At 32.9% G+C, this 25,769-nt stretch overlaps 3 protein-coding genes across 4 annotated transcripts in view; 2 read left to right on the top strand and 1 right to left on the bottom strand.

The window, feature by feature from the left end:
• The window catches only part of LOC145303750 (uncharacterized), a 101,325-nt gene that overhangs the window by 58,372 nt on the left and 17,184 nt on the right, over positions 1–25,769 (top strand). The window lies entirely within an intron of this gene.
• LOC145334902 (uncharacterized) lies at positions 30–15,184 on the bottom strand. 2 transcript variants are annotated; one of them, XM_080180523.1, is made up of 24 exons: positions 15,027–15,184; positions 14,150–14,204; positions 13,319–13,384; positions 12,701–12,732; positions 12,172–12,252; positions 11,606–11,719; positions 11,082–11,176; positions 10,784–10,868; positions 10,009–10,077; positions 9,490–9,563; positions 7,994–8,068; positions 7,663–7,729; positions 6,951–7,025; positions 5,713–5,784; positions 4,873–4,931; positions 4,005–4,088; positions 3,311–3,371; positions 2,824–2,886; positions 2,181–2,227; positions 1,993–2,042; positions 1,609–1,682; positions 563–633; positions 404–445; positions 30–187 (listed from the first exon to the last, which is right to left on the bottom strand). In XM_080180523.1, the coding sequence occupies exons 1-24, from the start codon at positions 15,099–15,101 to the stop codon at positions 103–105; spliced, it is 1,671 nt and encodes a 556-aa protein (XP_080036649.1). In that variant the 5' UTR covers positions 15,102–15,184; the 3' UTR covers positions 30–102. The 2 variants fall into 2 exon arrangements, with proteins under 2 accessions (XP_080036649.1, XP_080036650.1); XM_080180524.1 differs by lacking the exon at positions 6,951–7,025.
• LOC145303752 (proteasome assembly chaperone 2) lies at positions 18,843–25,767 on the top strand. The gene is made up of 5 exons (XM_080145355.1): positions 18,843–19,014; positions 19,361–19,562; positions 19,922–20,035; positions 20,350–20,530; positions 25,079–25,767. The coding sequence occupies exons 1-5, from the start codon at positions 18,896–18,898 to the stop codon at positions 25,225–25,227; spliced, it is 765 nt and encodes a 254-aa protein (XP_080001481.1). The 5' UTR covers positions 18,843–18,895; the 3' UTR covers positions 25,228–25,767.

The following is a 25,769-nucleotide window of genomic DNA, read 5'->3' as shown; positions in this document are numbered from 1 at the left end:
TATCCTTGTAAAGACACCAAACAATGGAATAATGTGTCAGTAAATATTTATTAGTGTTATAATTATAGTAAAAATTGCATGAAAAATTAAGTTAATGGTTGATCAGCAGTTTTGGGGAGCTTTGTAATCCGGACCCTGGCTAGGACAAGATTCAAACATACCATCCACAATGGGCACATAATTATATCTGAAAATATTTTTTGTGCTCATTATTAAAATATTCTTTATAAAATAGTATCATTTTTATCTGTTAAAACAATCCGAAAGATTAATTGTTTGTCTTCAGTGTTTTTAAGAGCAAAATGAGAGATCATTGTAAATTTTTTGGAACCAGTATAATTTACAATCCAATGTCCCCTTCCTCCCTGGGTAAAGTAGGTGAAAATATAAATATTTTCTATACCTGGGTAAAACACCAGGTTCTGAATCCAACCTCAAGGAATACCTAAAAATAATATATATTATATTTAGTAATAAAATTTTTCTAAAGCAATTTTATTTTATGTCAAAAAAAGTTTAATAATTAGATTGAAAGAGTTTCTTTTATATTTGTTGACTTTACCTGCCAAGAACTTGGCAATTAGGATTGCTTGGGTCTGATTTCCAACACACTTGTGGGCGATCTTTAGGGTCCTACCATACAAAATAGGCATTTAAAAAATGTGTAATGCAACTATTTTGAATTATAATATTCATAAATCAATAAAGCTCCAATCAATAACGGAATTGACAAACAAAGTATTTTTAAAAAGAGCAGAGTTGGATTCTTAAAAAAATTGCCCCACTAATCGCTTAGTGGGGCAAAATTGTTTTTTTGTGAAAAATCCTCCAAGATCACATAAAAAGCCTACAAAAATTAAATAAAATCTTATGTTATTAACCCTTCTATGATTTTGTTTAATTTTTGTAGATTTTTAATGTGATTTTGGTGGATTTTTCACGAAAACACCAATCGCTTAGTGGGGCAAATTTTTTTAAGAATCCACCTCAGATGTTCAGTTGCCAAAACGAAGAAGATAAAACGAGATAATATCAAAAAATCCCCCCCAAAAAAGCATGTCATTTGAAGCATGACCGACAGACAAACGGGCAAAACAATGTATAGATTAGATGTGCATGTATCATAAGAATCTTCACTGATTATTTTAGCAATATATCTTCAATAGCTGCTGAGAAAATCAAATTTAACATATCGTAACGGAAAGACAAAGTGAATTATTGATATTAAGCAATTGTTTGCATATAAATGTTCAAATATTTCATCTTTTGAAGTTTTCCTTAAAATGACCGATACTTTTTATAATCTGAAGAGATCTGAAGGGATAAGACATCCGTAATGATGATACAAAAAAAATACTCTTTCTGTAGATTAAAATTAGTGGTTGAAACGTTTTAACGCTTAACTTATTGAACCAATTAATCAAATTCACTAGCCAACTTATAAGAAAACGTTATTACAAAACTTTGGGGATTGGTGTTACAAGTGTAATAAACAAGCCATGCCCCCCTTCCCCTCCCCAGTCTCTTTCTCTCTCTCTCTCTCTCTCTCTCTCTCTCTCTCTCTCTCTCTCTCTCTCTCTCTCTCTCTCTCTGTATAATCTGCATTACCTGGTAAATGTTAAGTCTGTAATTATCATTAACAGAAGTTTCTCCACAGTTGATATTAACTCCTTCAAACAATCCTAAAGGGTTAATGATGACAAAACTATAGTCATATGACAATATCATAATCCTTATATACAAGTAACAGGATGTCTGTCTGTTTGTAACGAAAGATCTCGTTAACCGTTACACCGAAAAAATTTGTCTTTACAGTGTAGCTTCTCATCCCCCCCCCCTCTAACAAAAAAACTTTTTTAATAAACATTAAAAAAATGGAGGATCAACTTCTCGTTTCCCCCTCCCCCCCGCCCTCCCCTTTTAATTCTAGCGGTTATAACCGCTAGTATTCAAATATTTATCATATTGATTCTAAAAATTATAATTTTTTACCTCCAGCTTTCCACACATTGCAAACAAAGACATTACAAATCATAGTCTCACTAAAAACAAATATGAAAAAAGGTAGTTTAACAGTACAATTATTTAGAGTATTTAAATAGAAATGTATTTCAATTCAATAAAAAAAAATTAGGTCATAATGATTGTATTTCAACTTTTGTATAATAAAATTCTGATACCTAAGTTCAGGAATATTGTTTCTAGTTGTTTCATACTTCCATCCATCCTAAGAAAAGAATGAAAAAAATCTATGTATTTGCAGGAATTGGAAAAATTGTTTATTTTTTTGTCATAACAATACATAACTGTTTTTTTAGTCTCTAAGGTGGACAAATGAACACAGTAATAGTGTCTGACTGATTATGACGTAACAAAAAAAATTAGCCAATGAGAGGCCACTATAAATTTTACCATTGGTCAATAACGGCCCCTCATTGGCTATTTTTTTTGTTACGTCATAATCAGTCAGACACTATTACTGTGTTCTAGACAAATGTTTTCCAACATTTTATTCTATCACATTTTAAAATCGAGATGGTTCGGCAAACTATCTCAGGTTTCATTTGGAGACACTATAAGCTGCTTCTGTTTCAATCTTAGAAAAGATAGAGTTTAATACTTGATGACAAGCATACAATAATACTAGAAGCAGCTAATAGTGCCTAATAAAAATTACGTAATACAATACAAATGACCAATGATAGGCAAGTAAAGTATACATAAAATTCACGAATGGTAAAAAGTGTACTGACATATCATTGGTCATTATATTGTATGACGTCATCTTTTATTATGCACTATGAGCTGTTTCATAATACTAACCTTTTCTGGAATGATATAGGCTTCAGTAGGGTCAGTGCCCTGTAGAGCCAAAGCATGATATGCCTAAAAATAATTTACTTTATTTAACTACTCGTTGCTTCGTCCCTAGCTTCCATGAAACAATAAATTCAGACTAGCACTTTCTGAACACTTTAGCTTCAAACAAAAAACTACCTAATATTCCAGGATGTAAAGTAAAAGTTTCAAACAAAAGATACCATACTTTAATTTATTTTTAAGTGTAAAACAAAAATAAGAAGGACATTTGACTTGTCTGTAAAGGAAACTATTTTAAACTTTTTGTCGTCATTAGCCTTATTATGCATATGTCAGTTGTCCAAAAATTATATCGAATAGTTTTGATTTCATATCCATTTATATGTGAGGTTTAAAGCAGTTGCGGCTGCCAAAAAAAATGTTTAAAAGATAAAGTTAAAGAGTATAATTTTTAGCTTATATGAGTTCATAAATATCCCAAAAATATAACCTGAAGTAAAGTAGAGTTGAAAGAAACCCCGGCTCGTTGTTGAATTGCTGGTACAAAAACCCTGATAATAGAATTAAACTTTAAACAGCCAAAAACCCGGATATTCTTAGTTTGGATTTCCTACAAATCTAACAAATTTTAGCAAGAATATTTTTTCGAACCTGAATCATCATTCTTGGTTTGAAATTGATTGGGCAAGCAAAATATCTTAAATTGTTATTAGATCTCTTAAGGCTTTCTATAAAACTAGCGAGGCCCCTATAGATCTACTTGATGTAGGGGGGGGGGGGGGGTAGACCACAAAAATTTCAATATTTGTTTTAAAAACAAAGAATTTTTTTTGGGGAGGAATAGTCATTTATTTCTAGTAGTAATTCTCTTTGAAAGATGGTGTACCCTACCCCTAAATAGTTAAAAACTTTATATAAATATGAAGCTTCACTATACAGGAGAACTACATCGGTTCAGCGGTTAGCTAGATCCTTTCCTACAGACACAAAAAGCTTACTACTTCATATTATGGGAGGAATATGAAATGAAATGAAACAACAAGGACAAAATTACCTAGCAGCATCATAGCTAACTCTCTGAAGATAACTAAACCACATCTCTAACAAGGACAATATTACCTAGCAGCATCATAGCTAACTCTCTGAAGATAACTAAACAACATCTCTAACAAGGACAATATTACCTAGCAGCATCATAGCTAACTCTCTGAAGATAACTAAACAACATCTCCAAGTGCTCTGGCTCCAAACAAAGATCACCAAGATTTCTAATAACAAATTAGTTATTGATAAAACAAGGATGACAACATCCATAAGTAGCAAAGCTCAAAAATCATGTAAAACATCCAGAATGAACTATGGAGTATTTAAATGCACAATAAAAATTTATATAAAATCACGAAACCTTTCATGATTTATAATGTGAAAATCTAAGAATCGATCTAGCACCACAACCAATAGGTAACTCTTAATGAAACTTTGTGGAATTATGTATAATGTAAACTTATTCAATCCCTGAAAATTTCAGCCATCTACCTGGACTAGGAGTTGAAAAAAAATCATGAAAACTTAAAAATCTAGGAATCGATCTAGCACCCCAATTAATTGACATATCTCAATGAAACTGATGATAACTAATTTAATTCCTAAAAAATTCAGCTGTCTATCTTTTATAGGAGCCGAGTAAATCACGTTTCCCCCAAAACGTTTCAGACATACATACAGACGGACATTCTAAATTATAGAGTAGCTTCGCTACTAAAAAATAATACATCCCTAAAATTGAAGCTTTAAAATTAGACAGTAGGACAAACGCTTGTCCTAACTTGTAACACTTGTAAGTACTTAAAAAGCAGAATATAGATTTATAAGTCTAATCAAAATGGTATGTAAATTTGTTGCATAATTGCGTAAAAACAGAGGATACTATTTAAAGACATACTTAAATTTAAGGACTTGGTTTTAAAGATGCTTCGCTTTTCAAATTGTACCTTCTTGTCATAACAAAATTTTCCTACAATCTTTTGTTGTTAAAATTTAAAGATTTTTAACCTGTCTTTCATGCAAGGAAAGTTTTCTCTGACTGTGTCTAACCATCCCATCACTACAACCTAACATAGATTACCTCATCAATTATCTCATACGAGCGGGAATGCTGCCAATGACACTCAAACGCCAGGTCCAACAACCCAGGATAACTAAAGGGAGCCAAATTTATGTCCAAACACCCAGGGTATTAGGTTAAGTAACAACAATCAGACAACCAACTCTTTGATCGCACGACCTTTGTCTGAGAAGTCCAAACTATGCATGGTAATTAGTTGCGCCAAATTATTCCTCTTACTCTAACTATTAATGTCGCGCACCTGACATAGTAGCAGTAAAAATCATTTTTAACGTCTTTAGTTATGACACGTTGTTCAGCCGAGATTCGAACATATTACCTCCCCGACCTAACATACATAGATAGGTTTTAAAGTTTTAGACCAATTTTTAAAGTTGATAAAAGTTTTTTTCTAGTGCCATATACCTGTCCTTGTAATCATACAGGGATGATTATAAATAGAAAGCAAGTTGATGATAGTCATTTATATCATCGTATTAAAGACAGCTTTATACGGATATTAAAATAAAAAATTACAAGATTAAAACCAGTTTTGTTAGCCAAGAGTGAATGGAGGCCCGTGCTAGCATAAGTTATTTTAATTTTAATATTTTTTTATATTTGTGGAGAATTGTCTGTAATAAGATAATATTATACAAGATTTTTGTTGTTATTTATAGAGTAGTTACTCACTATTCAGAGAATCATTTTAACTGCCTATTTTTAATAGCATCCAAGAAATATATTTTTTTCTCATTATAAAAGATGGATTTGTCTAAAAATCCTACCTCCCAACCATAATCTATTCCATACATTTTTTCTACAAATTGCCACGCACTTTCAACATCCAACTCAATCTCCTACAAAAAAAATATTTCATTCAGACTTATTACTTATAAAAGTAACACGCGTCTGTTTGTCTGAAAAAATTACCTATTTTTCCCTTAAATTAAAAAATATTAATGTTTTTTATCCAGTTTGAATTTAGCAAAGCATTTAATTTAAAATACCAATTTTCGGATCATGAAAAGAAAACAAAGTAGCGGATTTCTTCGTATGCTCACAGTAGCTTTTCGAAGGGTATTTAAGATTACGTTAGGTTCAGTAAATGTAAATTATTGCCCTCAGGGTTAGGAAATAGGGTTCCTCAGGGTTCGGGCCTCCTTCAGGAGCTAGAAATAGGAGAAAAGCTTCTGAGAAAATACGACAAAACCCTCTACTTCGTTTTTTTCCCATGAACCAAATTTCTGTTTATTTATTACTCCATATTCCCTTTGAAGCCCTTACTAAAAAACTTTGGGAATAGTCCCTTTCGTAACATCGCCCCATAAGCTAAGGGGCGATTCGTCGTATTTTTAAAATGGCTTTTTATAGGTTATTTTAGGTTAGGTTAGGTTATATTGGGTTAGGTGATTCCCCACAGGTTTAGGTAATTGGCCCAGCAGGGGCTAGAAATAGGAGAAAGCTACTGTGAAAAATACGAAGAATCGCCCCATAAGGTGCTATGTTACGAAAGGGACTATACCCAAAACTTTCGCAGGACCAGTATTAGGCTTTTCTAAAGAGAAAAGCCAATCTCCTTAAGATCATGAATCAAAAGAAAATAACAAATAACTTAACATTTAACAGAAAACTAATTGTTATCGGTGGTGCTTTATAATACAGAATTAGCTTTCTGGGATCTAAAGGGATAAGAAAATGGCAGATAAATTCCCAGTGATGACACAAATTATTACCCCTTCTGTAGATTACAATTAGCGGGTGAAACTTTGAACACTTAACTTTATAAACCAACCAATCAAAATTCAGTTCAAGTCCCTAAAGTTGTTGAGCCAACGAATAAAAAACCGTTATTGTAAAATTGTGGGGGCTAGTGTAATAAACAGCCCATTGCCCCCTCTTTCTAAATTAGCATACTGCATACATACATTGCATTGGATAGGAAACGAAATTCCAGAGAACACAATTACTGTGTTTCAAAAATCTATGTAGAACTTCAGAATGATTTTTCGTTTATGGATGATACCTGTTTTAATGGTGCCCAAACAACATTATAGCCATTGAGACGTCCATATTCTATCCAATCTTCGTAAGGATTACACTATACATAGATATATGTATAGATTGACACATATTCATATAATTTCTAAGTTATATCACATCCATATAAAAAAGTAACAGGATGTCTGTACCAAAGGACGTTGTTAGCAATTGAACCGCTATGGTTCTCCTTTACAAGGTACTAGGAGAAAATTCGGCCCCAGAAAATCACCCCCCCCCCCTCCAAAAAAAATACTTCTTCTTAAAACAAATATTGAAAATGGAGGGGGGGATGTGTGTTTTGAATACCCCTCCATATGGTTCTTCTTTACAATTTACCTTATTATAGGCCCTGGGAGAAAAGTAACCCCCAGAAAATAATCCCCAAAATTTATTTACTTCTTCTTAATTGAGGGAGGAGGACTAATTACCCCCTCTCCATCCCCCCAAGAGTACCTAGAGGCCTCTAGAGGCATATCCACTAATTGAAAATCAAAGTTGTTATCTAGACTATGTCATGGTTGATACCTTGATGCCATTGACTGGCCAATAAGAGTCATACCTGGATGCCATTGACTGGCCAATAAAAGTCATACCTGGATGCCATTGACTGGCCAATAAGAGTCATACCTGGATGCCATTGACTGGCCAATAAAAGTCATACCTGGATGCCATTGACTGGCCAATAAGAGTCATACCTGTATGCCATTGACTGGCCAATAAGGACTTTCTGCGTTAGATTCACAGATGAACAAGGATTCATTCCTGTAATACAAAATGTTTTTAGGGATCTAAAGGAATAAGCCAATAGCCGATAAATTGATGTACATTCCCAATGATATTTCACTTTGAACTAAAAAAAATCCACTTTGTGTTATGAGTTGGAACCTTCCTCTTAAGCAACAAATAGACACAAACAAATATTAAATTTCTTGTGTATTAAACTACATAAACTAAACATTTTATCTATGTCCAAAAAGAAGAAGTCCAAAAAACAAGAATTATAAACTCATGTAAAAATGATCTTACCTCCATAGAGCAACACCAGTATGACCAGTGGCTGCACCCATAGCCCAGGCTATCATGGGATCTAGTCCATCCAATCTAGATTGTCAAAATAAAGGGTGTTTAAAAAAAAACCAATCGCTTCACTCTTTTTAATATAAACCCTACAGTTTTGGTCAAAAACTTTTTAAAAAATGACCCAAATCATGTCCAAGCAGTGACAATGAGAAAGCACTATTGAATTTTGATTTCTACTCACCTCTCCTGAGCACTACAGCTCGAGTCCTAGCTCTTGTGGAAATTTTTCCCTACGTGGAGAGTGCATATTTTATTACAAATTAAGACAGTCTTTGTCTTTTTAAAAAGAATAAACTGTCTAAAGTACTTGAAATCTTGTAGATAGGCCCCATAATGCTTAGAGTTTTTGATGGGGCACATAAAGACCTTTCTATAGACGCCTTAACCAGATTTCTGACTCAATCCTTGCCAATTTTGCATCAAAAAGACAGACCAATCAAACATTGAGACATGACTGATCTGTCTTTAAAAAAAGAACAAACTGTCTTAAGTACTTAAAATCTTGTAAATAGAACCCATAATGTTTAGAAATTTTGATGGGACTTATAAATATCTTTCTATAGACACCTTACTCAGGTTTCTAACACAATCTGAGCCATTTTGACATCAAAAAGAAAGATCTGTCAAACATCGAGAACTAGAGAGAAATGTTTGATGGTTCTGTCTTTGTTATGCCAAATTGGCTAGGATTGAGTTAGAAACCAGGTTAAGGTGTCTATAGAAAGATTTTTACATGCTCTATCATAGATTCTAAACATTATGGGGTCTATCTACAAGATTTTAAGTACTTAAGACGATTTGTTGTATGCTAATCTCCATGTAAGGAAAAATTCTCCACAAGGGCTAGGACTCGAGCTGTAGTGCTCAGGAGATGTTAGTAGAAATCAAAATTCAATAGTGCTTTCTCATTGTCATTGCTTGGACATGATTTGGGTCATTTTTTGTTAGTTTTTGACTAAAACTTTAGGGTTTATATTGAAATGAGTGAAGCGATTGGTTTTTTTTTAAACACCCTTTAGCTTACATGAAAAAAATGCATATAAAAAAGTATGAAAATAAACCGATATGGGTATTTACATAAGAAGCAGCTTATGGTGCCTAATAAAAATTATGTGATACAATACAAATGACCAATGATAGGCCAGTATACTTTTGTACCATTAGTAAATTACAATGTATACTAGCCTACCTTTGGTAATTTGTATGTATGACGTAATTTTTTAGGCACTATAAGCAGCTTTTTAGATGAATGAAGAATGTATAATAAGCAATTTATAGCTAATTCTTTTATATGAAGTATTGAAGTTTTTGTCTGTTAATGTCCCACTCACTAATAAATTGAATTCATGAATTATAGAAGCTTTGCATACCTCATAGGTTGGTTTTACAGATCCCCTGCATAATAAAGGCGAAGCCATCAGTTAATTACAAAAACACCAAACCTCATGATATCAAAAGTATCTCCATTTCTGACAAGTTCTTGGGGTATATCCAATACTTCAAATCCATCTCTGATCTATATATAAAACAAGGATGACAACATCCATAAGTGAAGTTCTAAAATCAGACGGTAGGACAAACGAACATTAACACTTGTAGAAGAACACAATTCAATTATTTTAATAATCAATTTTAAAGTCTTAACAAAATTATATTGTTTAAGAAGATACTTATATTTTTAGGCCTTGATTTTAGAGAGGCTTCGTTTATAATATTGTACCTAGTTTTTCTAGGAATAATTGTTTCAAATATAAGATGTATAGGACAACTTAATCATTTAAATATTAGAGTAGATGTGCAACTAAAAACAAGATGGGTATTTATATGAGAAGTAGCTTATAGTGCCTAATAAAAAATTATGTCATACAATACAAATATCCAATGATAGGCCAGTACAAATTTGAATTGTCCAATGGAAAATGTATACTGGCCTATCATTGGTCTTTTGCTTTCTAAATAACCTCCATATCAATTCCAACATATTCCTTCAGGAACTCCCGGTTCATATTTGCAAAATTTTCACCAACACCCTAAAAAAATATACATTAAAATTATTGGTTGGAGACTTTGAACATTGCATGCAACGAATTAGATAACATTGTGGACAAGTATAATTTCTAGTCCATTGTCCCCTACCACCCTGAGGAAGTGACAACGACATGTTCGACAACTCTTCGATTGATATATCGGTCTTTGTGTCTTTAAGGATACTGACATAGAAAATGATAAAATGACCTTACCTTTAGATTTAGAGGTTAAAATTTTGCCTTTTTAAAAGCGAAGCTTTTATATGATAAGCTAATGTCCGTCTTTCACGGACAGTTGGTAATTACGTGAAACGGCTAGCTCTTTTTTGTTAATTTAAAAAGTTTAGAATTTTACTATTGATTTTAAGCTTTGCATGATGATTTCAATAAAAACAAAGTACAATATTTTAAGAGAATTTCATCTCTATGATCAAGTCCTAAAAATGTAAGTATGACCTCTAAACAGTATAATGTACTTAGCAGTGTTCCAACAAATTTAGGTACATTTTTGTTTAGACTTATACATTTATAATCTTCTTCTTCAGTTCTTAAACTTTACATAGAATAATGCTCGGTGGTCCTATGTTCAAAGCTTTGCTTTTCTGTATGTAGTCATCCTTGTTGGTTAGTTGATAGAAATATTAATTCAACCTTTATTGATCTCTCCCTTCTAATCAAATAAGTTTTGCTAACAAGGACTAGCAGATACCTGAACTAGACAAGGTTCAAAGAGCGCAGCTGTAGCTCCAATATTATAGGTTAGATCTTCGGGGGTCATCAGATGAACAAATACTCTGAATAAAAAATATTATAATCTTGAGTAATGAAAAGATGAGCAGTAAAGAAGGGGAAAAAGGAAAACAGAGAGGGAGAGTGAGAGAGAGAGGAAGAGAGATGGAGAGAGAGAGAGGGAGAGGGGAAAGATAAAAGAATGAGAGAAAGACAGGCAAATTATTTTTTGAAAAGTAATCTATAGAGATGCTTCGTTGCTGACAAGCAAGTCTAACCTGGGTCCTCTCTCCAGCAGGTCCCAATTTTGTTTTGCAGATCCATCGCTGGTAAAGCTGTAAGTTTTTCGACCATTTCCCCAGAGCTCAGAAACCTAAATAGCATATTTTGTAAATGTTACAAGGATAGGAAAATGGATTACAAAATGTATGTAGTTTATAATTCGAGGAAAAGGACGTTTTGTTGAAAAATGACGTCATACAGACCTACCATTGGTCAATTAAAATGTATACTCTCCTGCCATGGTAACTTAATATATTGGTCTATTATAGGTGATTTATATTGTATGACGTCATTTTTTTATAGTTTCATTTTATTTAATTGTATTATTTATTCAATAGATTCATTTTAGTATAACCAACAGGACAACTCTTTAATTGCATGTCCTTCTTTCAAATTCCTGACTATCAACACCTGACTAACAACAAACCCTCTAATTTCACGACCTTTCTTTAAAATCTCTTAATTAGATAGATAGATAGATTGATATATAGATAGATTATATAGATGGATAGATATTGACCTGGACATGGTCGCCAGTGCTGATGACAAAGCTTCTATGGCAAAGGAAGGATTCCGCCTCTGTATGTTCTATCACCAGTTCTATCTCTCTATCACTCACCAGAGTAGTACTCAACTAAAGACAAGGATAACAATATCCATAAGAATCGTAAATATAAAAAAAAAATTGAGAGTATACATATGTATGCTCATTGTTAACGGAAATTTTACACGAAATTTAGAAAGATTTATCATGTATAGAAATTGATATACATATATATTATATAATGATGAATATTTTACAAAAAATTACTCCTTCTGTAGATTAGAATTAATGGTTGAAACGTTCGAACACTTAATTAACCAACCAATCAAAATTTACTGCAGTCCCCATTTTTTTTAGGGCAATGAATAAGAAAACGTAATTATAAAAATTCGGGGACTAGTGTATCAAACAACCTATTGTCCCCTCTCTCTCCAATAATCAGAAGTTCATTAAATATATTCTTGAATTTATGTTGAATTTCTTGATAGGCGCGCCTAGATTCTCTGTACTATATGTTTGTCCGTAAGTCTGATTATATTTACCTTAAGTTGATGGAAGCAGGTTGCTTTGTTAAATTCATAGCTTTCTCCGGGAGGTACACTTGTCAGAAACTTGGGAAATATCTAAAATTATAAAACTTCACATTAGAAATTTAATAACATTTATGCTGTTGTACACCACCCCTCCTCCCACCAAAAATAGTGCCATGATTCAATACCCTTATTTTTTAAAATTACAAATTAGGTAGGATTTGGAAAAATATACTTATTTAAAGGTTTCACCACATAGACGTCCAAGGGGGGGGGGAAGGGGTGATTACCCCTCCCCCCCCCCCACCCCAAATAAAAAAATACCTCTATGAAATAAAGATTACTCCCCCCCCCAAAATTTTTATTTTCAAAATTTTACCCCCCCCCCCCAAATAAAAAAGCTTGGATGCCCCTGTTTCACCACCCTTAAAAAAATACCCCTCCAACTGAGATTTTACACCATACCCCCCCCCCCTCACATTCCATTCCCTAATAAAAGCCTGGATGTCCTATAATACAAACATACACCCTACTTTCTTACCTTAAAATAAGCCAAATCTTCTTGTGCAAGTCCTGAAAGATTAATGAAAAAATAAAATTTATCTTATTTGTCAACTTTTAATGCTGAAGCTACTCAATTATTCAAAATGTCAGCCTGTCTGTCCTTCCGGTAGAAACAGAACGGAGAAACATCTAATTTCTTGGATACTATTTAAGATAGACCGTTAAAATATTTCCTATACTAAAGAGCAATTAGTAAATATTTTCTAGAAATTTAATTTTCCAGATTGTAGCTGTCTACAGTGTCCTAGCAAAATGGGGATAGATGTCACTGCTGTTGACCTACCGATTCTATTGACGTCAGGTAATACCCTATACCCCATCTCTTTTCTATGGGGTTTCTTTCCCCCTTCCCTTTCTTTTTCACTCTATTTACTATTACGTCAATAGAATGGGTAGGCCAAAAGCTGTGAAATATATCCTCATTTTACTAGGGCACTAAACACAGCTACTTCCAGATTTTTTTTAATGTGCAGCTGTTGCAATTTTTCGATTTTTTTCAGTATATTCACAACTAGAACAGCTTTAAGAGGCTGATGCTTCAGCTGTCTAGCTCAAATAAAAGGAAAACACAGTAAAATTTATAACATTAATTAACCTGTTGAGCGAGTTTCAAAATCTCTAACATATCTTTCCTTCGCATAAGTTAGGTTTCTGAGATCTGTTGTTAAAATATTTTCTTTGGATTTGAAAAATATATTATCATCTTGAGAAATTTATTAGTAAAACTCGACCTCTGTGCTAGGTCCAATTAATGCCCATTCCATACCTTTTAATACAGATAACCAACTAATTGATTGCACAACTCTCGTTTTAAAGCTCTATCCTTTTTTACATCACACATCTTAAAAAGGTTATGAATTCTTGAAATGGATATAGAATATGTGGATATATTGACGAGGAAATAATTTGTCAATTAGAGTACATGAAAATCTGGTTTAGCATCCAAGTAATTGTAAATCGATTCTCCTTGACAAAGTTCATACAGTTAAACTTCAAAGGGTTCGTTGTCTGTTTTGTGTTAAATTACCCTATGAGTATTGATAAGCAAGTAAGAAGCGAAGCTACTCTGTAATTTGCTTTGTCTGTCCGTCAGTCATTCCGTAACGCTATGCAATTTTCTCGGCTGCAATTAAAGATAGACGGGTGAAATTTTTTTTGAAGATTCCCTGTATCAATGATCATCAAGTGTATAATTGTCCGTCAGTCTGTCGGTCATGCCTAAATGACATTGCAAATATTTTTTTTATTAATATATCAGAAAGGTTTAGTAATTTCTAAAAATTATAGCACATTCATCAAATGAACTTTTCTCTATAATTCATTTTGTCTGTTTGTCCTTCCATGAATTTTATTGCTTCGGTACTTATGGATGTTGTCATCCTTGTAACTAATTTATAATAGCTGTACTGCTGAAAATATTTTCCTGGATTTTCCACGGAGAGGTCATAGATAGCGGAAAAGTAGACGTCAGGTCTCACAAACTTAATAAATAATGGATTGTTATTCTTATGATTAAACACGGACGATTATATCCAGTAGTTGCAAACAGGGACATTGGGCTGTTTATTACACTAGTCCCCAAAGTTTAATTATAATTTTTACTTATTCGTTTGCTCAACAACCTTGGGGACTCATATTGAACTCTGATTGGTTGGTTCATTAAGTTAAGTTTCCAAACGTTTTAACCACTAATTGTATACTACAGAAGGGGTTAATTTGTAAAGCATCTTTGGGGATGTATATCAATTTCTCGGCTATTGTCTTATCCCTTTAGATAAGCTTTTTAAAGGATAATCTAAACAATAAAATACAATGATATCTTCAGAAAATAGATTTGCATCTTCATAAAATATTTAAAACCAAAGAAGATTTTAAGCTTTTCACAAAAATATTTGCCTCCATCACCAACCCTAACTTCTAGAGGCGAAGCCACTAACAGTCTAGATATATATATAGAGGCATTAAATCAGTGCTAGACTATAAAGGAACAGCAAAACCTCTTATGTATCCGAGGTCAACTGTAAATGAGCCCAGAAAGAGAGGGGACAATGGGCTGTTTATTACACTATACCAAAAAGTGTTATAACAACGTTTTCTTATTCGTTGACTTTATAACTTTGGGGACTTTGGTGAATTTTGATTGGTTGCTTCATTAAGTTGATTGTTCAAACGTTACACCAATAGTTTAATCTACAAAAGGGGTAATTATGTCAATCATCATAAGGGAGTTTCTGGAATTTATCGACCATTGTCTTATCCCTTTAGATCCTTGATATAAGCCACGGAGAAAATAAATATTTTACCTCAGAGTTGCTGTAATCATTTTGTAAAATCACAAGTAAAAATAAAGTTAAAAGAAACTTCATTTTAAATATCATTTTCAAGCCAGTTCAAACTTGGTTTGGTGAGTTCCAACTAGTTGTAATTATGACTGATGTAAAATAACATTAAGACAATAAATAAATATACCTTGATAAGTTATTTATTTGTCTTTACATAACAAGGATGGAAATTTTACTTGAAAATTCTTAATTAAGCAGGTTATCCAGAAAGTAATCCTGTATGGTCAGATCTTTATAGTAGCTACAACTTTTGCTGACAACTAACCCTTTGATTGCACGACCTTTTTGTCTGGAAGTCCCAACTGTGCAAGGTAATGAGTTGCGCCTGTTTTAGGGTAAGGAACCCCCCTACTCTAACTATTTATGTTGAACATCTGACATAGCAGCAGCAGGTACAACTTTTAGCTAGTTATGATGTGGTTACAAAATTTAAAAAATTGAAGAAAAAAATCCTAAGAGGAAAAAACCTAATTAGTTACTGGCAACCTAAGTTTCTGCCGGAAATAAGCTTACATATATTTTTGTTTCTAGTTTCTAGGCGATGTAGTTTAATTTATAAATTTCTATCATAAGCAATGGAAAACATTTAAAATTTTCATTTACTTAAAATGTCATTTTAAAATGAGTACAACTGTTTTGCTATTGTAGCTGAAGGCTTCAATTTTGGGGTATTGGGTCTACTTGTGGCAGTCTTTCAGCAGTTAGATTGGTGTATTTCTTGCACGTTTGTTTCCTTTAATAATATAAATGAAATGGTAAATGCAATAATTTTATAGTGGATAATAAGTTAAAGAAAAGCTTTAAAGCAACAAAAACAAGATAAGAATAATACTTAATAAATCAAAGATTATTTTTGTTTATTTAATGACATTTTATTTGTTCATTTAACATTTTAGTAAAAGACAATGATAATATTTAAATAATTTCAATTAAAAGTACTTTTTTACACTGAGTAATGAAAAAGTCTTTGAAGCTCCTCTTATAAATTAAGTAAGATGATGTCTGTCTGTCTGTAGGTTACCGTTGCTTCAATCTGGATCTCCTTTACAGTGAAAGTTTGTAACTATTTATAGGGAAGGTTCCTAATCCTATAACCATCCCATTAAAACAAATCCCATCCCTAATTCTTATGTGATTGGTAAGAAGGTGTTATGAATATCAAAATAACGAGTTTTGTTATATCTCATCCTATTTTCCGTTTTAATGGTAAATAATTTCCGAACTTTATTTATTCCTTACACAAATTACCGATCTTCATTTATACTTTGTAAATGATAATTGATAGTAAATGTATGCCGCGGCATTCCTGCGCATTCACCGAGGCACCAACAGAGTTGCCGCAGTGAAAACATTTTTGTAATTATTTTTAGAATAAATATATAAAGTGTATATCCACAATCACAGAGGGAACAAAGTACAGGAAAATGAGACCAAATTATTTTTTAGTAAGTTTACAAATTGTTGTTGCGAATGAACAGTTATTCTTATTTAAAGTAAAAAATAATTTTATGTTTTATTTGTACTTTTGAATAACACGGCTACTCTGTCTTATGAAATAAAAAGTAGAAAGAGAAGAATAAGGGAAATATGAATATGAATTTTTTTTTGGTTATTTTTACAATGACTAGTGAAATAAATAATTATTATGCTTTTTAGAAGCGAATCTACTGTATAATTCACTATAGCTCGATTTCTTGAAGAATTTGATTTTCCCTATGACAGCTTTCACTGAGTGAACTCATAGAAAAAGTGTATCATGAACAATCCCGATGTAAAACCGAAGTGAATTCCCGAAGTAAATTCCCTAAGTGGACGTCATTTACATATGTGAATTCAATCCTTATGTTACATGGGGAACAGGCTATTCATTATGTGAATAAGCTGTTTTACCTAAGCTTAGCTGTCAAATACATGAGTAAATAATCGATTTTTACGGGGCATTTGAGCATAATAACAATAATTTCGGGAGGGTAGAATTAAGTAGATATGTTTTTCAAGGTACTTTAGTAGATTAGAATTTAAACACAAATAAAAAAGCTCCAGAAAACTAAAATAAACAATGATAAAAATTGTTCTATATGGAAGAAAATAAAACACTTAAATTAATTCTAATCCAACCACGGTTTTAATTAATTTCTTCAAGGGGGATGTAACTGCTTTTTTTATGTAGACCATTAACAAACTATAAAAATAAAAGCCTAACATTAGAATTTATTATTAAAAATTCTACAAAAAATTACTAAGTGCTCTCGCAGTGGAAAATTTTTGGAAAAAAAATAACATGGTCTTAAATGATACAATATTGTCTGATATGACAAGAAATGGTAAAAAAAATTTTTTTGCCAGTGGCAGCGATTTCAGCAGCTGCAGTTTCTCTAAAAAGATAAATATTACAGAGACAAACACTGTCCCTGCAAAAAAGATTTTGTTAAATTATCCTTTGGTACAGACGAACATACAGATAAACATCCTGTTACTTTTGTATAAAGATTTACTCTTTGTATTTTTCTTAATTTATCTACACTCTTTGTAAACTTAATTTGTTAATAAGAGAAAAAAATTTAAGGACATATTTGTATTACCTAAATAATTAAGAAAAGTTATTATATTGATTAAATTAATGTTTCTATAAAATTATATTAATACTTAAAAATAATAGTTATGTTTACTAATATCATTTTATGATTCTATTTCCGGAATTTAGAGAAGAAGACATTTAATAAGATCTTCAAAATGGGCTTTGTGTAAATCAAACTGTTAAAAAAATTGGACAACATAATAATTAAAAATGTGGCAACGTTGCTTTTAAATACTTATGACAGCTTACTTCCCTCAGCTAATTACTTATGTGAAAAATACGCACAGCTAACATAAGTATTATTCATGAGACACTTTCTGTAAGTGCGTCATTGGGAATCACTTTCCCTAAGTCCACATAGGTAACACATAAGGAATTTCCCCCTAGTAAACCCTATGTACCAAGCTGTTTGTTCAAGAAATCCTACGTATGTCCGTCAGGCTATTGGGCAAATATGATTTTTCGGCTGCTAGTTAAAATAGAGAACGCTTGCGCTGATTTTTCATGGTTGGAGAGATATTCCCTTTTCTAAGAGGATCTAGAAAACAGTTTACCTGGTTTGTCAGTATGTCGGTCACGATATGTAAATGATTCTAACATAGGTCAAATTATTATGTCTAAAAGTTACTCTAGCTGTCAGTTTAATAATTGATAAAACGATTAAGTGCAGAAACAAATGTATGGCTGATTTTTTGTGAGAAGATTCCTTTACGATTGAGCCTCCAGTAAATTAGTTACTTCAGTGCCAAAATATCTTTTAAATAACTTAGTAGGACCTAAAGGTATGTTTTTATGATAAATATTATATATTTTGAAACCCAGTCGATCATCATGACATTCGATCTACTGCTCTATGATTGCTAAAATTTGTCATTTTTACGCGGGGTACTAGAAAGATTTTCGTAAACATTATTGAATTTATTCTTCGGAGGATTGTTTTCAGTTCGAACAGTAATTTCTTACAATGTTTCTAGAAAACATAGAAAATAATCATTGAAAAATCTCTAGAGAAACATTGAAGAAGAAAACCATTAAAAAACACTGAGAAATTAGGTACCTAGGTTTTGAAAAACTTTGAAAACCAATTTAAAGTATTTTAAAAATATTAACATTGAAAATAATGGGAATCGCTAAAACTTTCTACCTAGTGCGTGTGTAAACGTTTGAAATCTCAAACATCGATAAATCTTTCTAGTGAAAATGTTAATGTTCTATAAATGTTTCAGAAAACTGAAGAATCTTCCAAATTAAAATGTTGATATTTGAACGAGAATTAGGAGATGTCAGTGGTTTTACCGTCCTGTTGCCGGCTGTCAGTGTTGGAAATGCCGGCCAACTTTGCATGGATGTCATTCTTGAAAATATCAACAGGAATTTGAAATTGTCAATTTAACATTTCTATGGACATTATTGCACTCTATCTAAGATAGAAAACTTATTTTAAATAAGCAAAATCCTGTTATTTTATTACTTGGCTATTCTAACATAATATGATCAATGTTATTTTGCTTCTAATTTCGTACCTAGATTTCCAAGAACCCAGTTATGTTTTCTTAATATTTATTAATACGTTTTTGTTCTATTTGAATATGCTTTAGTTTGTCACTGGCCCTTAACTTTAAACCTTAAGGTATTGTGAAAGAACTAAAAAATTTTCTTTTTAAAGTTTCCATTAAGTAACGTTCAAGGGAAAAAATTGACGATTTAAAATATCTAGAGAAAAATTGGAAAGTTGTCAAGTACTACATCCATCCATAGTACCAATTGTTGGGCCTGATCCTTTAAACAAGACCTCTGTCTTAACAGCCATGCAAGTTTATGTGGTGAAAGATCAATCCTTAATTTTGTTTCAACTAAGATCTGGATTACTGCCGGGCCAAGGAGCTGCATTTATTCAAGATTTTGTCGCATGGTTTCAGGTGGCAGAATTAGCTTTTATATTATTTTGTAGAATATGTAGGTAAATAAAAAGAATGATATCATCCATAAAAGCCAAGCATTACACATTAGACATTATGATAAACGTTAACAGATAAAGAGTTCAATTCTCTTAATAGGTAGGTATTGAAGTATTTGAATATTTAGAAGTATGATTAAAAGTCTAGAATTAGTCACTTAGTTAGTTCTACTACTGTTTTTAAGCCTAAAAACTCACACCTTTACGGAATTTTAGCACAACCTTGAACCTCTCCCTTTAATTGAATTGATTTTTGAGTTGCTACTAATTTGATATTATTCAATATTGCAGAAATATAAAAGCTAAACCTAATTTTACCAGGAATCCAAATGCAAAGACTTGATTGTCATTGGAAGTATGCATTCACATGAACGTATTGATAAACAAATAATGGGTACATCCCTCAGATATTTGTCAACAACTGGAGTCAAACAGGTTAAGAAATATGTATTAGATTGGTTTGTTTAGCTTTTAGGAAAACTAATCAAGAGACAGAGTTGATATTCAGTAATTCTTATTTCAACAAACGTACTCTTCCAGACTGAGGTCTTGCAATAAAAGGGTTGCATGAGTTTTATATTAGTTTGTTTTGTAATAATGCAGAGAAGAATTTGATCTTTTTTATGTTAAGTGGCACACATGGCAATTTGTTAACTACCTTTAGACCTCACCTTTTTTATTAAAAGATTAATTCTTACTAACTCAATACTGGATAACTATAAAAAAAATAATACATAAAATAATGTAAGGTGCCGGATACTTTTGTAAAGTTAGAACCCAGATCACAAGATACACAATTTGAACACAATAAACCTGAAGAACCCGCCAGCGGACCGTTTATACCTGGAGGTGGAGTTTCCAGTAGGATTTATCATACCTGCCTACAGAAGAATATTCCAATCACCTTGCTGCTCAAGTTTTGCTCTGAAGGTAACTAAAACATCTAAATGAAAGTATATTTGTTATCGACACTGGCCAAATTAAATTCCTATTTAGATATCATAGTTGTTTTTTTTGTAACAAGATCACTTAAATGGGTATGTACGTCCACTTTCCGAAATAGGCGTGATTTTTAAGTTGTTTTTTAAGAAAAATGCTTGTGAAGATTATGGAGACCAATGAGTCTATGCGCATATTGCTCTAGCATAGAATGATATTGATTATTAGACTGCTATAGATATAAGTTTTTATATCTGAAATTGCCCACAAATTTTTCCATATTTAATTGGCACAGACTTCAATGACTTAATTTATCTGTCGCGTCCATTTGTTACGTTTTTATTTGTTTCGAAATTGGCGAGTTTAGGTAGGTATAAACTGTTACTTTACTAATTATGGATTATACAGGGCGTTTAAAAAAAACTGCGTTTTCCGGTTTTGGGAAACAACCAGTAGGAGTATGAAAAAAAATAATTATATATTCTTATTCTCTATAAAAATATGGATTAATTTTATAAAAGGTGTTTATTGATTACTCTAAAAACAACGGCGCATTTTAGAGTTTATTAATTCTAAAAAGCATGAATGATAATTTTTTCGGTCAGTTTTTAAGGCTTTTTATATTGTTTTATAAAAAAAATACTATTCCCATCTGTCTAAAATAATAAACAAACATATTTTATTTTCATTTCAATTTTTATTCAACTTATTTACAGGTTTACTGAAACATAAAATGCATTTTTTTATCATAGACAAAATATCACAAATATCATATCAAATGCTTTGTTATTATCAAGACAGGACTATTTTTCAAAGCATTTTCCATCCATATCAATGCACTTATCAGCTCGTGTTTGAATATCCAACACTGCTCTATAACACATTGCAGGATCAAGCTGCCTAACATCTCGTTCTATAGCTGCCTGCAACTCATCCAGGTTAGTAGGTTTGGGATAATAAACTCTGGATTTTAAATAGCCCCACAGAAAGAAGTCACAAGGATTAAGGTCAGGTGACCTTGGTGGCCATTCACGATCAGCTCCTTTGCTTACAAGCCGACCCCCAAACTGGCGGCTCAGGTAAGCTATATTCCTCCTCTCTGTATGGCATGGAGCTCCATCCTGTGTCCAGGTAAGGTTGGCCAGATTGCCACCATTGGATTCTCTAATCTCAGGTAACACATGATATTGCAATAGTGAATGGTATCGTGCAGCATTCATTGTTTCATTGCGATAAAATCTTAGACCAAACAGTCCAGACATTCGAATGCCACAAAAAACATGCAATTTTTGGGAAACAAACCGCTCATGTGCAAGGCTTTCTGGCCGCCCTCGTCGTTTTGCAGAGTACATGCGGACATTCTGCGAATTAACATGCCCATTTAAATCAAAATAGGCTTCGTCTGAGAACAACATGTTTCTCATCTCTTGAACATATTTTCTCTCAATCCATTCACTGAAACTAACACGTCTAGGAAAATCTGTGTCCAATAACCGCTGGGTTCTAACAGCTTTATAAGGATGATATTCTATTTCCTTAGCAATTCTGTGCCAGCTTGCTGGACTAATTCCAAGTCTGTTTCGGCGGCATGAATCTATTGGAGAATGGTCACGTTCAATGTTTTTTAATTCTTTTTTAGAATCCGCATCCATCAAACGGCGAGCTCTCCGCTTGTTTCTCTCTGTCACTGCTGTGCGCTTACGGCCACTAAAAGTGCGCCCTGGAGATTTCTTACTGTTACAATTATGCATAGTCCAATTAGATAATTGTTTCTTCATAACATTTCTCACTGTATTTTTTGATGGTGGTCGCGATGTAGGAAATCTTTCCATATATCCTTGTAGAAGATCTGACCAAAAGTTTTTTTTCCTTTCACTTTATTTAGAGTATTCAAGTAAAAGAAAAGTCCTTTGTTCTGGAGTAAACTGTTCACGTATCATTGTTGATAGTTTTAAGATGTAATCAAAACTGAATATAATATTATATGCCCCCCCCCCCCCTCCAACACCTTATATTAAGGGCCTAATGTTACACAATTCCGGTCAAACTTCAAAATCTCCGCCCACTTTTGGCATCTAATTGAAGTGGAACCACTTAACGGACATTTATAATCCACCCCTCCCCTAGATATACCACACTTTTCTGGGATCTTGCTGCGTCAAGTATCAACTGTTGGGAATATCAAAGGATGACTCCATGCAAAATTTGAGCCGGATCCGGCCAAAACCGGCCGTGAATTTTATGAAAAACCGGTTTTTTCCGGTTTTTAGGGGGTATCTGTAAATCGATTCAGCTGGAGCAAAACCGGTTAGAGGTACAAAAAATTTTACTTCACATGAAATTTAGCCAATGCAATTGCCTACAAAATTGTACTTCATCATCAACTTGATTGGACAACTCTTTCCCCTCCTAAATGTCCATTAAAACCTCGGAAACGGCAAAAATCGGCAAAAATCACGCCTTCGGCGGCAAATAACGGCTAAACTGTCAGCCGGAGGCGAATGAAACATAAATAAAGAAATGTCTGCCTCACAAAGTTGTTCCAACATCAAAGAGATGCTTGAAGTCTCTAAAACGACTCCTTCCCTCCTTTAAGGGGAAAAACTGAAAAAACGTGATTTTCAAAAGTATGCCCACTTCGTGGGTGTGGGGGGCACTGAACCCGTCACCCCAGGGTCACCAAATATAAAGTCTAGGCGGCCCACAATGCTGAATTTTCACCAAGTGAAAGTCTTGTGTCATTATCTCTTATGAGAAAAAAGTTATTAATTAATTAAAATTTCAAATTGTGATTTTTTGATGGAATTCTTTGATGAAATGACAGGCTGGTCAATTTTTAGGCCATTTTTTGCGGTTTTTGGGCCGTCACGCCCAAACAGTTTGAGATAATCTCACGGGACCTTTTGCCCAACCTAAGTCTGGTTATTTGTGAGGTCTAGGAAAAAAAACAGACTTACACAAAAGATTATAATTATAATCTTTACACAGAAAAATGGCACGAGGTGAGGGTTTGAGGGGGGCAAAATGAGCCGACCAGTGATTTTTGACGGCACGCAGCGACGTCGTGCTTCATCCAATCCGGGATTTTTTTTCTTAGACCTTACAAATAACCAGGCTTAGGTCGGGCAAAAGGTCCCATGAGATTATCTCAAACCGTTTGGGCGTGGCGGGCCGAAAACAGCAAAAAATGGCCTAAAAATTGACCAGCCTGTCATTTCATCAAAGAAATCCATCAAAAAATCACAATTTGAAATTTTAATTAATTAATAACTTTTTTTTCATAAGAGATAATGACACAAGACTTTCACTTGGTGAAAATTCAGCATTGTGGGCCGCCTAGACTTTATATTTGGTGACCCTGGGGTGACGGGTTCAGTGCCCCCCACACCCACGAAGTGGGCATACTTTTGTAAATCACGTTTTTTCAGTTTTTCCCCTTAAAGGAGGGGAAGGAGTCGTTTTAGAGACTTCAAGCATCTCTTTGATGTTGAACAACTTTTTGAGGCAGACATTTCTTTATTTATGTTTCATTCGCCTCCGGCTGACCGTTTAGCCGTTATTTGCCGCCGAAGGCGTGATTTTTGCCGATTTTTGCCGTTTCCGAGGTTTTAATGGACATTTAGGAGGGGAAAGAGTTGTCCAATCAAGTTGATGATGAAGTACAATTTTGTAGGCAATTGCATTGGCTAAATTTCATGTGAAGTAAAATTTGTTGTACCTCTAACCGGTTTTGCTCCAGCTGAATCGATTTACAGATACCCCCTAAAAACCGGAAAAAAACGGTTTTTCATAAAATTCACGGCCGGTTTTGGCCGGATCCGGCTCAAATTTTGCATGGAGTCATCCTTTGATATTCCCAACAGTTGATACTTGACGCAGCAAGATCCCAGAAAAGTGTGGTATATCTACCCTCCCCCCTTCAAATACGGATCAAATGTTTAATATTTACGGTCAAACTATAAATCTCAAGTGCATACATCAACATTTAAGCTATTAATTTGTAGGTTGCACTTTTAAGTAAATAAAACAAACTGCTGTAATTTTTTGTTTTTAAAGATAACTTCTTGGGATAAAAAGTATTTTAATTTTTATGTTATAATCTAAAATACTATAAAGAGTTAGTCACCTAAAGTTTGTTCAACCAAGAGAAACGAGAAATATTGCAATTTGTAAGGATCTAAAAAGCCTTTTTTCAGAGAAAAAAAAAGGGAAATAATGCAAAAAATTAAACATGCACTTTCATTTAACCATTTACCATATTATTAATGGGATTTGAATTCTTTTTTCTCAAAAATTTACAAGTTATTTCAATCAAATTGATATATCAAATTTAACATCAAGCATTTTTCTCCTACATGTACCTATCAGAAAAGCCGTATTTTTAGAGATATTAAAAAACACCTTAAGCAAATCTGGTGTACATTTATACATAGAATATGGACCTATAATCATTTTTTTCATACTCCTACTGGTTGTTTCCCAAAACCGGAAAACGCAGTTTTTTTTTGAAACGCCCTGTATAATTCTTGTTTTTTTTAGGTGATAATAGGATTGATGGACTAGAACTGAGCGAGTATGTCAACACATATACCAACATTATTCCAGACTTCTCAGGACAGAAAAGCAAAATTCCGGCCTCCTGGCAATATTTGTTCGGTCATTCGGCTCCAGTTCAAATGTTTTGGTGATTTCTAGTGTAAAAAAACACACATATCTGGTGAATTCAATGAAAAGAATCCATTACTTGTACTGGAAGGGAAGGGATATTGGTGGTTGAATTCGTAATAAATCTCCTTCTAACAGCAAATAACAATAACTTATCTCCCATGATCCAATTATTGTATTGTACTATATACCTATCAAGCCTATGTATTTACTATCTTCATAAACCCACAAAATAACAAGTACAGTATTAAACAAGAGTAGGTAGGTACGAAATATATTCTAAAAGCATAAAAATATTTATAAAGAATAAGACGTTTAAAATGCCAGTGATATCAACATAACAAAATGTGATACATTTATACATTGTAATTACGTATTTCAAAAAAGAAATACATTTGGAAAGAGATTTTTTACCAAACGAAAAATTAATTTTGTCTTCAAACTTGATTAGGTAACCAGCTTTTATTAGCGGAAAGTTGGAGGCTAAAATTACTATTTTGTTATATCTTTCTTGTAATCTTTTCAAAAAAATAATGTAATATTTATTAGGTAATATTTTCAGACT

This window comes from Acartia tonsa, chromosome 13 (genome assembly GCF_053477335.1).
Source record: "Acartia tonsa isolate MP-2025a chromosome 13, ASM5347733v1, whole genome shotgun sequence".
NCBI lineage: Eukaryota > Metazoa > Arthropoda > Copepoda > Calanoida > Acartiidae > Acartia > Acartia tonsa.
This window is presented reverse-complemented; position numbering and strand designations above follow the sequence as displayed.

Bases quoted from the DNA above. Each gene is read 5' to 3' on its own strand.
- LOC145334902 (XM_080180523.1), bottom strand. From the start codon at position 15,101: ATGATATTTAAAATGAAGTTTCTTTTAACTTTATTTTTACTTGTGATT. The intron at 4,089-4,872 runs GTTAAAAATCTT...ATTTGTTATTAG, and splicing joins TTTCCTTGCATGAAAGACAG to AAATCTTGGTGATCTTTGTT. The intron at 446-562 runs GTAAAGTCAACA...TATTATTTTTAG, and splicing joins AATTGCCAAGTTCTTGGCAG to GTATTCCTTGAGGTTGGATT.
- LOC145303752 (XM_080145355.1), top strand. From the start codon at position 18,896: ATGTTGATATTTGAACGAGAATTAGGAGATGTCAGTGGTTTTACCGTC. The intron at 19,015-19,360 runs GAATTTGAAATT...TAAAATATCTAG, and splicing joins ATTCTTGAAAATATCAACAG to AGAAAAATTGGAAAGTTGTC. The intron at 20,531-25,078 runs GTAACTAAAACA...TGTTTTTTTTAG, and splicing joins GCTCAAGTTTTGCTCTGAAG to GTGATAATAGGATTGATGGA.